The 15718-nt window shown below is 29.7% G+C and overlaps 2 protein-coding genes across 2 annotated transcripts; both read right to left on the bottom strand.

Annotated features, from left to right (window-relative positions):
• Window positions 1-3540: 3540 nt before the first annotated feature.
• On the bottom strand, window positions 3541-6136 carry TDX (tetraticopeptide domain-containing thioredoxin). The gene is made up of 10 exons (XM_079021198.1): window positions 5937-6136; window positions 5789-5822; window positions 5228-5329; window positions 5043-5130; window positions 4894-4974; window positions 4707-4771; window positions 4499-4639; window positions 4274-4381; window positions 4125-4152; window positions 3541-4011 (listed from the first exon to the last, which is right to left on the bottom strand). The coding sequence occupies exons 1-10, from the start codon at window positions 6044-6046 to the stop codon at window positions 3680-3682; spliced, it is 1089 nt and encodes a 362-aa protein (XP_078877324.1). The 5' UTR covers window positions 6047-6136; the 3' UTR covers window positions 3541-3679.
• A 6450-nt stretch (window positions 6137-12586) lies between these two features.
• Window positions 12587-14292, bottom strand: LOC145076767 (ankyrin repeat protein). Its single transcript, XM_079022560.1, has 6 exons — window positions 14085-14292; window positions 13936-14006; window positions 13681-13729; window positions 13488-13594; window positions 13035-13117; window positions 12587-12954 (listed from the first exon to the last, which is right to left on the bottom strand). The coding sequence occupies exons 1-6, from the start codon at window positions 14131-14133 to the stop codon at window positions 12765-12767; spliced, it is 549 nt and encodes a 182-aa protein (XP_078878686.1). The 5' UTR covers window positions 14134-14292; the 3' UTR covers window positions 12587-12764.
• Between the last annotated feature and the right edge of the window lie 1426 nt (window positions 14293-15718).

Raw genomic sequence — 15718 nt, 5'->3', positions numbered from 1 at the left:
TGAATAACTTACCTGAAGTGGATTTCGAGACTCTTTCCATGCCAACTTTTGAGATTACGTCTGACTTTTGCTACTGATTAATCGAACTGAGCCCTAGGCTTTTGTTTCGCCTGAAGGTGAAGTCTTTTGATACGAAATCGGATCCTACCTCCACCTTCGTATCGTGGTTGGATGAATCTTGGAAGACCCTAAAATCGATTCACGATCGACTGTGAGAACGTGGGGGAGGAGTTGAAAACCGATTCCAATTCCTTCAGAATGCCAAATTGAATTCATAGAAATTTTCCAAAATCAGAAAGCAATTCTTAATTCGTAATTTCTCAGAATATTGAAAAATCGATTGGAAGAAGATTAGCGAAAGAAATCAACAGACCTGAAGAAAGGCGGCGATTTTGAAGGCGATATCGATTAGAACTGGTTTCTGAATGGTTCGATTGTTCAAATGAAATTGGGTTGGATCCATTGAACGAGAATGTAGCCAATCACAATCCAGCAAACTTCCTTCTCTCCTCTCGCCAAGCAATTAGCGATTTTCATTTAGCAACCCCCCAGCGAGTGCTAGGGGACGGTGTTTCAAGCTCGCTAGCGAGCCTAGCGAGGTCGGTGGCGAGCTCCACTCCGCTTAGCCTCAAATCGATCAAACCTTGGTGGTCTGGAATATTACGTGATGTACATCAGCGAGGATGTGAGCTGAAGCGGGCCCTCAATTCTTAACTACACGTCAAAGTACTTGATTTGAGATACGAGCTTGGTTGCGTTATTCCTTTAGGATAAACAAAAAGGATTCAGTAGTGGTGGAGGCGGATTAGGGTTTACAGAGAACAGGAGAAGGAGAGAGTGAAGATTGTCGGCTGGTGGAGAGGATGAATTTGTTATTCCTTCCCGAACAGCAACAAATTGATGAGAGAACGAAACCTACAAATGAGGTCTAGGGTTTACATGGAAACCCTAAATGATGGATGAAACGCGGGGTTTTTAATTTTTTTAGGATTTCATTTCCCTGCTATCAAAGAATGGAACGCGCGTTCCATTAAATTTTATAAAGCGACGGCCTTAAACGCCACGCATTTTATTATAGGTGCCCTTCGTGTTTATTTTAGACGCTAATTTAAGGGCACACAATAATGCGTGACATAAATCTTTAAATTTTTTGAAGAGACGACAATTTTTTAATGTCACTCTCTTTTGCGTAACATCAATCAATGAGTGTCGTGGTTTGCGCATCGTAAAAGGGCCTTTTTCTTGTAGTGCAGTCATCTAGCAAAGTATAGATGACGACCACGCACTATTCTAGACAGTCTAGTGGAACGCTAGCAGGCTCGCAACCTGTAGGTGTTTATTTGAACTGTGGGTTTACCAGCAGTACTCCATCCCCCACATGGTTGCCTTATTTGACATGAATTGCTGAGGAATCCCCGAAGCATGTGTTGTCACCCCGATGAAAGTCCTTAGACTAATTCCCTTGTGTTAGATGTTTTAGGGACGTAAAGTGAGGATAACAGGAACGGGTAATCGGGTTTGTTTGGTTTGACAAAGTTAATAAACTTATTTATTGTGGGTTGAAAACCCTATGTGCTCACCAGGCTCCCAAGTCTGACCCACTCAGTTTCTTGTATTACAGGCAGTGGCGCATGAGCATAGATGTTTGGATGAGAGATAAGGGATTATAGGCCTGTAAATACGAAATAATGTAGTAAGGTTTATGTTGCACTATTTATGCTTTTGATCTGTATTGAACATGACATCCCGGGTCTTTTAATGAAATACATTTCGTTGGAAATGCTTTTGATAAATCTTTATCATATTATGTTTTGGGACAAATTCTGCAATACTTTTATTTAAAATGTTACTTTGATTTTCAAACAAGCATAAACAAAAAACGATCTTTTTTGGCAGTGAAAATGGGGATATCACAGTTGGTATCAGAGCATTAGTTTAAGCGAACTAGGAATTTGTAGGATTTCTAGACTTAAACTTAGAATGCTAAGCGATGATTTTGAGATGTGAGCACTAGTTTATTTTAGGAATTATGCCTAAAATGTTTTTATGTGCTAAATGTTGTGTGTCTGATATGTTGTTATTTGTTCGGATCTATGGTTTGTTGCCGACCGGATCTGGAAACCTTATATGTTTAGGATTCTAAACGTACGACTACGATATTAGAACTAACATGTAAACGTTTCAGAGGGATAAGGATGATTTAAACGACCATCCTAAATAAAGATCTAAATTCACCTTATTCGGTGTATAGATCAAAATGGCGAGAACCCACAATGGAGCCGGGAATGCAAATGGAAACAGAAACCAACCTCCAGTGATTGAGCAAATACCGGTTGATATTAAGAATTGTACACAATTTGATGTGTGTGTATTGATATTAGATACCCTCTATTATAACAATATTATAAATATGTCTAATAAATACACAAATTACGTTCCAAAAAAAAAATGAAAGGTACAGAGGTTAGAAAATACTCCAAGCATTGATTACTCATTTACTAGAAATTGGAGACATCATGGAGGCCGCTCAAAACCGACTTCAATAACACTATACCCATACAAGAAGAAGACGGCAACTACAAAACTTCATAAACCATCATTGAAGATGCAAGAATCAAAGATATCTCTATGAAGACAATATATCGTTTATGCTTGCATCAAGAATTGGCGAGTATAAACAACTAATGAAGACCTTATCAGAGGAATGAATGGTTGTTATATGACTTTTTTTCAAATGTGTAGTTTCTGTTTTTTATGTGATTCCGATTCAGTTGTAGTCGCTCCTTCCTAAAGTATGTATGTAAAATAAGTATGTGACGTAAATATTTATAACTTGTGTACCTTTTCCTGTTTTGAAACAGGACATTAAAAGAACAACACAAAAAAATGAAAAAAAAAATGTCTCTTTGTTAAAAGAAACATAAATCACTATACGACCTACAAGATTGTCATCAATAAGCTACCACTTTTGCTCGTACCACCAATCTTTTCTCTCTCTTTTAAGTTAGTGAATTTCATATGCTGCCATTCTTATTTTACTAAATGCCTTTTATCTAACCTTTTATCATATTTTATCCCCTTAGATGTTGTTACTTTAAGTTTTTAAATGGAAATAGTGACGTATGAACTTTGTTTGCTATTTTATATTTATATTTTATAAGACCACATTTTTCTTTAGAAGGCATTTAGTTAATATTGATGATGGTCTTGTAGGTGTCATACTGATTTATGGTAAATTTGTTGTTCTGCAATATATAGAAGATATGAGGTCGTTTAGTGTTAACATTCGTTACATGATGCATGATAAAAAAGGTTAGATAAAATGTATGGTAAATTTGTTGTTCTTCAATAAATAGAAGATATGAGGTCGTATTTTTCAATCCTCTGTACCTTTCATTATCTTTTTTGGAACGTGATTTGTATTTTGATGTATGTATGTCAAAGCAAGGCATGTTTCCTATATAGTGTCAAAGCAAGGCATGTTTACCAAAAAAAAAAAATGTTTTCAACACAACCACATATAAAAGGAGTCCCAGAAAAGATTTCAAAAAACTTAATAAGATATGTGCAAGATCCATATATGATAATATATCACACTCACCAAGTATGACACTTTAAAGCAAAGAAAAACAAGTTTCTACTTTTCTACACACACCATTTCAAGAGTATAAAACTAAACTCATGCAGAAGCATACTTAGCTATCTTTGATTCAAGTGAAGTTTTATCAGCACCAACAACTTTATCAATCTCCTTTCCATTTTTAGTAAAAAAGAAGGATGGAACACTGCTGATATTCCATTGTGCAGCTACATCTCTCACTTCATCAATGTCAATTTTCAAGAACACAACTTTTCTGTGTTTTTCTGCCAATTTTGCATAAAGAGGAGCCATGAATCTACAGGGCCCACACCATGTTGCTGTGAAGTACAGAATCACTAGTTGGTTTGACCTTGAAGAAGCAGTCAACCTTGTTTCCAACTCAATTGCTTTGTGAATAGCAACTACTTCACCTAAAGATCCAAATACAAAAAAAAAAAAAACAATAAGTCATTCTTTCTGCATTAAATAAAAAGAAACACATATGTATAGTAACATGAACATAAAAGCTAAATAAATGGCATACCATTAGTTTGAGCTGGAGTATGCATGTCCTGCAATAAATAGAAGTTATACGTGAGACTCATATAAAGTTATAAAACATCCTAAAATTTTATCCAATATGAAAAGGCCATAATGGTTTTATTTTTAATAACAAGTATCAAGTATGCATGCCTCAGTTTTAGGCTGTGATTTTTGCTTCTCACGTTCATTTGCTTTAACCTTCCTTAATCTTTCATACTTGCGTCTATGCTCTTTGATCTTGTGAACATTAGGTTCAATCTGCAAAATCCATATCCATAAGAAAAAAAAGTAAATGACTTTGATTTATTTTTCACCATTACACAAAAGAGCAATAAATAGTAGAGTGACAAACAAGTTGAAAGCTAAAAAAAGCACCTTTTTAAGAAGTGAACCAATCTCATCATCATAATCTAATGATGATGCTATACCCAGATCATATGCTGCTTCTTCCCAAAGACCAAGCATAGCCCTAGCAATTCCACGCATTTTATAGCCTTTTGCTGAGTCAGAATTGATCTAATTATTCATAAAATGTCAGAAATTAGTTAACTATAATCATACACGAAAAAGTGTATATACAGACCTGTAAAGCCACATCAGCATCTCGGATCGCAGCATTTGGTTTTTGTAGTTTGACATAAACACTAGCTGCAAGTACGTGTAACCAAAGGAAACATAAGACTTATTCGTCAAGTTACAATAGTAGCAATGCAAAATTACAAAAATACCCCTGACTTGAATCAACTTAATGAGTTGTAAATAAGAAGTACCTCTAGTTGCATATAATATGGCTGAACTTGGATTCAGTATAATAGCTTCGGTTAGGTGTTCAATGGCTTCATCAAGTTTACCTGTAAGTAATGACAACAAAGTGAACATGAATACTCTTTAAATTAATAGTTGACAATAAAGAACATACCTTGAGAGATTGCATCAATAGCTTTTGACTTCAGTGTTTGTGCAAGATCACGGTTTTCATCTGTAACTTCAATTAAGAGGTCTCCCATCTGGCACATAGGAGAAAATTGATGATAACAACAAGAGGAAAGAAGGGTAATTGTGTAATTTTACAGATGATGTGAAAGTTCGTCACTTTTTGCACACCTTTTGTGGAGGGTCAATGTCGGGCTTTACAACATCAGAATCATCTAATTCGAGGTCAGACTCGATGATGTCTTCGTTGAATGTATGTCCATTTTCGCCATTCTTCAACAAGAAAAGATACATTAAACCCAATGATGTTAATATCGTGAACACAATAATCATTTTTCTTATAGTCAATTTATACTATATTACCCAAATCTAACTACTTTGGGACAAAATTATCAGAAAATGGCTTAAATCACAATCATTAGTTCAAAATTCAAATGCACCCCCAAATACCCCCTAGTGGCAGATGCTTAAAGCACCTCAACGAATCAACTTATTCCTCTATGCAAAATGATATAGGACTGTGACAAATGAACACGAAATTACTTCTTTAGTTGCAAAATTAGAGCCAAATCGGTCAAACCTTCGAAAGGCAATGTAATTCATTGACATATCAAGATCACAATCTTTCGTATTTGGTAGAATTTCTATATAAGCATAATAGGTAAAGCTAATTTCAAACCGAAACAGACTCTCTGATGAAAAGGTGCTATAAAATCAAAATTTGGGGCTTACCGATGTTGATGTTGGTGGGATTTTGGCGCCGAGACTGAAAACAAATAAATGAACAGATCAATATACTCAAAAGGTTACTAATCGCACATAAGTAAGCTTTAAGTTGATCTTAAAATGGTATCATAATAAATAAGCGAGGTGATTATACCTTTGGAGAAAGGTTTTGAAGAAACCTAGAGATGGGCTATGGAGGATTGAAGGGTCGGATTGGCAGCTCTCGACGAAGAGCTTGAGTTCTTTAATCTTGGAATCATCCATGACAGTCGTCTGCTTCTCCGCTCTAATTTGGGATTTTCTCGGGAACAGGGGAAGGGGAAAGACCGAACTGTGAGAGTGTGAGTTCAGAAAAGTATATATTTAGAATATATACCAAAAGGGAAAATGACTCTCTCGAAGGAAATTAAATTTTATATACCAAAAGGGAAATTAAATTTTACGTTAGTACTTATTTGGTTCATTTTTTTTTTTTTATTTAGTATACCATTGAACTTGTTGTTGGTGTTTATTATAGTCCTTTTGACCGGCTTTTAGTCCTTTTGACCGGCTTTTGACCTGTGATAGCCGGTCAAAAGGTTATGGTGAACACAAACAACAAGTTCGATGGTATATTGACTACAAAAAAAAAAAAAATGACCAAATAAGAACAAACGCAACAGTTGGTTACCCTCCTGATTCATTTTCCATTTACTCATTTACAACAAATCTCACATCATCTCCTACTGATATTAATGACTTTATAAGATTCATTCTTGCTTATCTTCAAAACATAACTTACGAAAGGACATTATTCATACATGTACAACTTTATAATGCACTTGAATATTTATTAGGGGAATCTTGACTAAGCAGGCACATTTCATGACTACATTTACATTTCCAATCAAATGATTTATCGTACCATGGATTCTAGACAAGTCTACAAACGAGTGGATTCACAAGTGCTGTGATTTTTGAGTTTACTTAGCTTTAAGATCGAACTCATGGGATAAGATACAACATCAATATGTACAATATTATGGTGATGTGTCTACAAAAGCAACATGATATTGTATATATTGATGTTGTATCTTATCCCATGAGTTCGATCTTAAAGCTAAGTAAACTCAAAAATCACAGCACTTGTGATTCCACTCGTTTGTAGACTTGTCTAGAATCCATGATATGATAAATCATTTGATTGCAAATGTAAATGTAGTCATGAAATGCGTCTGCTTAGTCAAGATTCCCCTAATAAATATTCAAGTGCATTACAAAGTTGTACATGCATGAATAATGTCCTTTCATGAGTTATGTCTTGAAGAGAATCAATAATGAATCTCATAGTCATTAATTTCAGTAGGAGATGACGTGGAATTTGCTGTAAATGAGTAAAGAGAAAATGAATTAGGAGGGTAACCAACTGTTGCGTTTGTTCTCATTTGGTCCATTTCCTTTTTTTTACTCAATATACCATCGAACTTGTTGTTTGTGTTCACCATAACCCTTTGACCGGCTATCACAGGTCAAAAGCCGATCAAAAGGGCTATGGTAAACATCAACAACAAGTTTGATGGTATATTGAATACAAAAAAAAAATGACCAATACAAACGCAAAAGTTAATTACCCTCAAGAGTCATTTTCCCAAACCAAAATGACCATTTATGATTTACTAGCATTTAAGATCAACATTGAATTCTTGTTTTCCGTTTTTTACTTTAAATTTATAAAAATAATAAATATAAATAATTTTTTTTTAACCGGCAAATCCCTATACTAATAAAAGAGTAGCTCTTTTGTCATGTGTCATCATATTAGACATTTTAATTAATATGTTGCCACTTGTCAATCTATTAGTTTTCCATTTTAAATTTATTAGACCTCCTCGTTAATATGATTCTATTTTAAATTTTAAATTTTAAATTATTGTTTTCATTAATTCACAAATAAAAAATATCTAATTTATATTAAAAATTAATTTTATATATTTATTTGAATCAATGATTATAATTTCACATAACTAATAAAAATATCTCTTAAATTAATAATTTATTTAAAATAACTTATTAATAATTTTGAGTTTTTACTATAAAAGTTTGATTAATTTTATAACCGTGGTTCCCACGGGTTATAAACTAGTACAAATATATAATCTACACCTAAAGTAACACCTAATTCCACGACAGGACTTGAACCATCGACCTCAAAGAAGGAGGGCGCCACCTAATACCGTTGGCTAGAAGTCATTTGGTAAATATAAATAAATAAATTCTTATATTTAACTCTACTGAAAGTAGAAAAAAAAGGTCATCCATATTTTTTATTTATTTATTTATTTATTTTTGCAATTTAATCATTAGAATTAACTACTACTTGCAATTTGACTTAATTTTTAGAGTTTCCTTTATTTTTTTCAATGGATAATAATTTTTAAGTTCAAAATCTTATATATTGTAAAATAAATTACAGAGACGGTCCCTATGGTTTGGTTGACTTTGTAATTTTGGTTTCTAAGTTTAAAATTTGATAGATTACATCCTTATAGTTTGTGAAAATTACACTATCATTGCTCCATATAAATCGATCAAATTACCTTTTTTTTGTCTTTTTTCTTTTAACAATTTATATATATATATATATATATATATATATATATATATATATATATATATATATATATATATATAATCTTATTTTAATAGAATGCATATAGATTTTTTATAAAATTATATTTATTTTTTAAATCAATTATCTAAATTATATAAAAACACATTATTATTTATTTTTAGATTTATTTATTTATCTTTCTTTTGGTGATTTTAAAATCTTTTAATATTTTTGATGTTTTATTTAAATATGTTATTTGATGTTGTTTTTTTTAACGTTTTGTTTGTTTACATTATATAATGTTTTTATATATATTTTTTCGAATAGACAAATTAAAATAATAAGTAAGAGATTTTTGACGTTTTATTTAAATATATTATTTGATGTTGGTTTTTTATAGTTTTGTTCATTTACATTATATAATGATGTTTTTTTATATTTTTAATAAACAAATTAAAATAATAAAATTTATTACTATATATCGTCCAATATAATTATTTAATGTTGTTTTTATGTGTTTTTTGCTTACATCATTCATTTATATATAATGTTTGTTCTTTTATTCAGTTTTAAGAGGTTTTATGTATTTTTCTTTTACTTCATTTGTTTATATGTCAGTGCTTCTTTATTTATTACCTAAATAATTATATTTTTCGTATAACTATTTATGAAAAAAAATAAAGTAAAACTATTCAATCTAATATATATATATATATATATATATATATATATATATATATATATATATATATATATATATATATATATATAAAACGTCAAAAATATTAAAAGATTTTTAAACAACAAAAATAATGATAAATAAATAATAATATGATTTTATATAATTTAGATAACTGATTTAAAAAATAAAAATAATATTATAAATAATCTATATTAAATCAATTAAAAATAAAGAGAAACAATATTCTCTCTCTCTCTCTCTCTCTCTATATATATATATATATATATATATATATATATATATAGTTAAAAGAAAAAGAAATAAGAAATAAATGGTAATTCGGTTTTTCTATATGGAGCAAGGACCTGCAGTGCAAAATTCATAAACCATAGGGATGTAAACTATCAAATTTTAAACTTATGGACCAAAGCTATGAATTCGATCAAACCACAGTGACCATTTATGTAAGTTACTCTATATTTTAAGATTAAAAGAGTGTTTGAGATTTCATTTTCAACCTCAAAATGATTTTTAGGCAAAACGACTTAGTGACATATGGTGTTGAGAAATTGAGTTTTTTTAATGTTTTGATTAGTTGTTGTGGTAGGGAAAGTCAATAAGTTGTTTTTTTTAAAAGTGTTTGTCTTAACTTATACATGTTTTAAGGGAATATTTTACTTTTACAACCCAAAAAGTTATAATGAGTTTTAAAAAAGTTAGAAATCATCACTTATTGAAATCTCATTTTATTGTTGTTGAACACCCCTATCTTATAATCTATTTTTGTTGAAACAACCATCACAATTTATTTGATTTTTAATATATGATAATAAATAAATTATACTTCTATTTAATAAAATATAAAAACCGATTAAAATGTAAAAATATTTTTATGAAATATATCTTGTCACTTTTTGATGATGGAACTAAATCAAAATTTGATATGAAATATAAATCAACATACCAAGTACTTGGTTGAAAACAGTACACTAATTGATCCATAGATTGATGGAAATTAAAGATGCAAAACAGTCTTGTTTGCATAACATAGAAGCTATATTCTTATGATAACTCCGCAATAAGTATTTAATTTTTATATATATATATATATATATATATATATATATATATATATATATATATATATATATATATATATATATATATATATACACCACGTTCATACCAAACCAATATGCCTACAATTTTAAAAATGCAAACAATAACGTCATGCGATCTTCTTTTTCTCTTGGATTTTCATACTAGTTACCAATATCAATAGTAGTTTCATAACTGTTTAAAAACATATTTATGCATATGACAAAAACAATTCATATGCATATGACAAAAACAATTCATATGGGGATCATCTTCATTTTAATATTGGTTTTGATACAAACCAATCCACATAAAAGATTTTCAACCAAATATTTGATATGTGGATGTATTTCATATCAAATTTTGATTTACTTCCATCACAAAAAACTAATGACACATTTTATAACAATATATTTTACATTTTAATTGGCTTTTGTATTTGATTAAATAGAAGTATAATTTAAAAAATATATTATATTATTATTATATATTAAAATTCAAAAAAAACGGTAGTGATTGTTACAACAAAAATAGATTATAATTTAATTTTAAAATAGATAGGACTTGTGGTAAAAGTTATTATGCATTGAAAAAAAATACTTATATTTTGGTCTATTGACAAAAAAGTCAGTCATTGATATTTTGTTTATAATTTAAGCATCGAAACATGCTATTATTTGTGGTAACCTGGAAATTGAGTTAAATTGCAAGTAATATATGGGGTGACTTTTTTTTGTCGACATAACCAAACTGTAAAGATTTTTTTTTTAATACTTTTGCAAATTTCATAATTTATAAAATCTAGATGTACTTACATCCAAAAATCTAATATAGAAATATGTACTTAATTCAAAATTTAATTAAACTTGAATTGATTTATATATTTGGATATTAAAAATTTTAGATTGATTTTAATTAGAAACAAATTATTATTTTATATTTTGAGTTTTAGTTGTTATTCAAAGGCAATTGTTATAAGTTTATGCTTCATCATTCAGAGCTATATTTTTTTTTAATAAAAACCAAATTAATAAATAGGTCCAATCAAGTTATAATATGGCTTTTGCGGATGGGGTTTTAGTTTTGTTTGTACTATTTGGATTTTCTTGATCAGGTCGAATCGAATTGATCCATTGAAATGGACATCCTCCCATTAGTGTGAACTTCAAATTAGATTTGCGGTATTTAAATCTAGAGCATTTTTCGTATATCTATGACCATCTACCTTTGAGAGCATTTCATTATCTCTTATCAAACATGACTAGTAAAAACATAAAAATTAGAATGAAAATCAAGTCAAACATCTAAGCCAAAAGTAACTTTAAGTCATTATAATCACTCTTTTAATGCATAAAAACATGATCAATCGATATTTTTTGTATTAAAGAAATAGCATTTACATGTAGATGAAAGGCAACTGGCCATTTTAAGTAGGAAAACGAATCATTTTGAAAACAATATCTATAAATCTTTAGGTCATAACATTAGAGAGCATGACATGTTATACTATACTACATTGAGGAACTCCACAACCCCTAAACCAAAGAAACAAAAAGTATAAAATATGAATGATATAAACACACATTGATGTTTCGGTGCATACCATTTTTGAAAGAATATTGATATTGCATTTGTGTGAAAGGTAATTTCAAAAGGTCACCTAATACAACTCTAAGAACACAAGCATTTCACTAATGTGGATGATTTTATCATCCGGTAAGTTGGTGATAACAATAATAAAAAAAATTCTGTCCATTGGCAAGGGAAAACTCATAATATAAATTATATAATGGCAGGAATGATGACGCAACTATAAATTTGTTCCCGATTGGGGTTAAATTGATATTAAAACAACCTAAAAATGAATAACATGATAAAGAACTACAAATTCTTATGGAAAGCTCAACATTAGTAAGAAGATTGATAATTTAGAAATATAGCCTTATAATCAATAATGAAAAATTATAAACTTCTTGTGGATTCATGTTTCATTGATGATTAAATACTATAAACCAGACACCAGTAGCCTTATAAATATAATGAACTTTATAGATTTATTGATTTGCATACTTTTTTTATTCTTATCTGGGAATATATACCAAAAGTAATTCTGAAATTTTTTATGATGTATAAACAATCTGCAACACTTGGAACTATTAAATGACATAAATCTATGTTAATTCACCCACCAAAACTTTGATTCGATGCCCAAAAAAACAATTTTCGCTGATTGTTTATTATAACATCTTAGATTTACTTATTCTTGTTTCTACATAGTAAAAATAAAACTTCCCATATAATTGCATATAGTAGAGCTATTTGCTTAATAAATAAGTATAAAAAAACATTGTAATAATGTAAATCTTAAAGCTCTTAACAATATAAAACAAGATCTAACAAGTAAATAAAAAGTTTGCCTTCAAAAACACTTGAATTAACTAACATCCATACCAATTATCAAATCAAAATATTGTTGACATAAATGTATAACATCAAAGTAAGATCAAAATTTTCAATCTGAATTTTCCATGGTTAATTAAGACTGCTACTAACTTTGAAACTACAATTACAAAAGTTTTATAGAACCATTCACTGTTTCATCAACAAACCACTTAATCATCATCATCTGAACTCTCATATGCTGCAAGTAAGCTCTTAATTGGGTTCTTATCTTCTTCTACATTATTAATCTGTGGCTTCTTACATTCTGATGAAACAGTGGACACGTCACCACTACTTTTTGTTGAAACCTTCTGCTTCTTAGGCTTCACTTCCACAACTTTTTTCAGTAAATCTTGTTGTCTGTACAAAATATTACATCATCAGAGGATATTTTGGGTATTTAAGAAAATATTTCTTTATGTTTAGATTAATTACATCACCTTATTCCAGTCTTTGGCTTTGGCTCAACTCGGAGTGGCAATGGAATTGAAGCTGGAGCGGAATCAGCTAAACTTGCAGCTTTGTTATAACAAGTCAAAGATAAAGCAATGAAAAAAATTCCACCTTTAATACAATTTCAAGAAACCTACAATTTGTGGGGTATAATATCAAGAATCTAAAGGGCTAAAATGCAATAGATAGCAATGTACTTTCCATTTTTTTTTCCTTATTAAGTAATCAATCATACATATCAGATTAAGTACATTGCTATTTCTTACATTAAGTACTTTTACAGTTTTACTTATTGGCAAAGTGATCAATCTAAGTGCTAAATCAAATATTTTAAAGAATTTGGAAAGATTTCTTATTGAACTACTAGCAAAAGGGAATGCATATATTATGGTATTGTTAATGTCGATTATAAATAATTGTTGAAAGTTGAAAAGGGATATTTTAAATGCAGCAAATGCTCGTTTTTCAGTGCGACGTAGCAGGCGTTCTGCATCCTCTTCTGCTTCCATCTGCTCCTTGAGATAGAGCAGATCATCACTGTCCAATGCTGCAAATTCAAATTTAAGAAAAACCCTACAGATATATGTGAAGAAAGACGATAATAATCTATGAAAAAAAGGGAGTTTACTATACCCCCTCGACCATGGAGGTAGCCACCACGTTCTCCTGCTACCTCTTGCATCTGTGTACATTAACCAGCCAAGATCCCTGAAGGGCATGTTATCAGAATAACCTTCTAAAACCACATTGTTTTTTATCGAATTAAGCATGAATTTCGAAATCAAAGAATGGGTTTTCATGAAACCAACATGAGGCGATGGCTATACCCAAAAGAACACGAAGAAGAAGAAAGTAAAAACGATGAGAGGAGAAGCGGGATTCGCTAACCTTAGCAACCATGCGTTGAAAAGTGATATCTTCATCATCTATTCTATCTTTCCCCTTTCCTAACTTCTTATCTGCAATTCACATAGGAACACAAAAATGAACAAAAATCGGAACATGTTTTGGGGTAAACGGAAAACCCGTTGAATTACCTTTCGGATCTGAAAGATTGGTGTATTCCCGGACTTCTCTTCCGGCCATATTTCAAGAGGGTGTCGCCGTCGATGATGGTTGTATGAGATGAAATCAACCTAGAGGGTGATTTTGACCCACTTAATAGAGGAACGATTGTACCGTTTCTGTGTGCTATCTTGTTTGAAGAAAACCTAACCTTCTTTTAAGATCGTCACTCATTTTGACATATGCGAAATCGACTTATTAAAGCAATTTACCTTTTTGTTTTGTTCATCGTTAACATTTTAATTTGTAATGAATTTTTTTAAAGTGTTCAATATTATTATTATTATGATAGGTTGTAGCATATTATATCTAATTATAATGATTATATGTATATATTTCTATCAAATTCATTATTTAGATTGTATAAAAAAATTATTCAAATCTGAACAAAATCAAAAAATAATTATTATAATAAGTTAATTTCTTTCCTTTTTTATTTTACATTCTAATTTTGGGTGCTGTGTGATTTTCTGAAGCAAAAATTAATGAAGTCTACGGACCACATCTACAACCCTCTGCAGTAGAAGATGTGGACCAAACGGTTGCAGACTGTAATAAAAAGCGTGTTTGTTTTTTTTAACATTTGCATACTGCTGCAGATATTAAAATATTAAAATAAACTAATTTTATAAATCAAAAATAGTTTTTTAATACGGAAAATTTAATAATGTATAACATTTCGGCAATAATTAATGATATTTCAATAAAAAAAATAATGATATTTCAACAAAAAAAAATAAAGATATTTAGTAAAAAATAATGATATTTCATCAATAATCTATCATTATTCAATATAAAAAAATCAACAAGAATAAACGAAAAAAAAAGTGAAATAAAATTTCAACAACATATGATAAAAATTTCAGCAAGAAAAAAAGAAGAAGAAGAGGTTGTAAGAGGTTAGGAGAGGCAGTACAAGTGTTGCGCCAAACAGAGCACGCGCATATGTTTTTGACTCTGAAGACTTTTAAAAAACAAACAACTGCGAGATGAAAAGTGTTGCGTGTGTGCTGCGCTGCGCAACAATAAGAGTTCTGAAAAGATTTTTTTCCAAAAAACAAACAGCACCTTGGTTTTGTATAAAATTTAATCTAAATGGTATATATTTTTAAAACCGTGACATTTTGGTAAATATATTTTTAAAATCTACTACTTTGGTAAAAAAATAAAAAATAAAAAAAGAAGAACTCTAGATTTGACAGAGAAAAGAACATATCATCGTTTTATAGAATGTTATTTTTTATGATATTAAATATTAAAAAAAAAATAGTATAAACTAAAAATACCGATACCAATAACATGAAGAAGAACAGTATCTTTAATGAAGTTTACTCCATATATTATGGGAATTTACAATACAAAAAAACAGAAGTACCTTTTATCTACATCGATAACATTGCCCTTGTGTTATATATATATATATATATATATATATATATATATATATATATATATATATATATATATATATATATAAGATTAAATATGAACTACAAATATTATGTGAATGTATGACCATTTCTTCTCCATTTGATTTAAAAAAAAAGGAATGAGTGAGATTTAAGGATACATATGATTAATATAGGATAACTTTCACTATATAATT

This window comes from Lactuca serriola, chromosome 9 (genome assembly GCF_051521515.1).
Source record: "Lactuca serriola cultivar US96UC23 chromosome 9, Lser_US96UC23_V15, whole genome shotgun sequence".
Classification (NCBI taxonomy): Eukaryota; Viridiplantae; Streptophyta; class Magnoliopsida; order Asterales; family Asteraceae; genus Lactuca; species Lactuca serriola.
The sequence above is the reverse complement of the archived record's forward strand: the minus strand, read 5'-3'. Positions and strand labels throughout refer to the sequence as shown.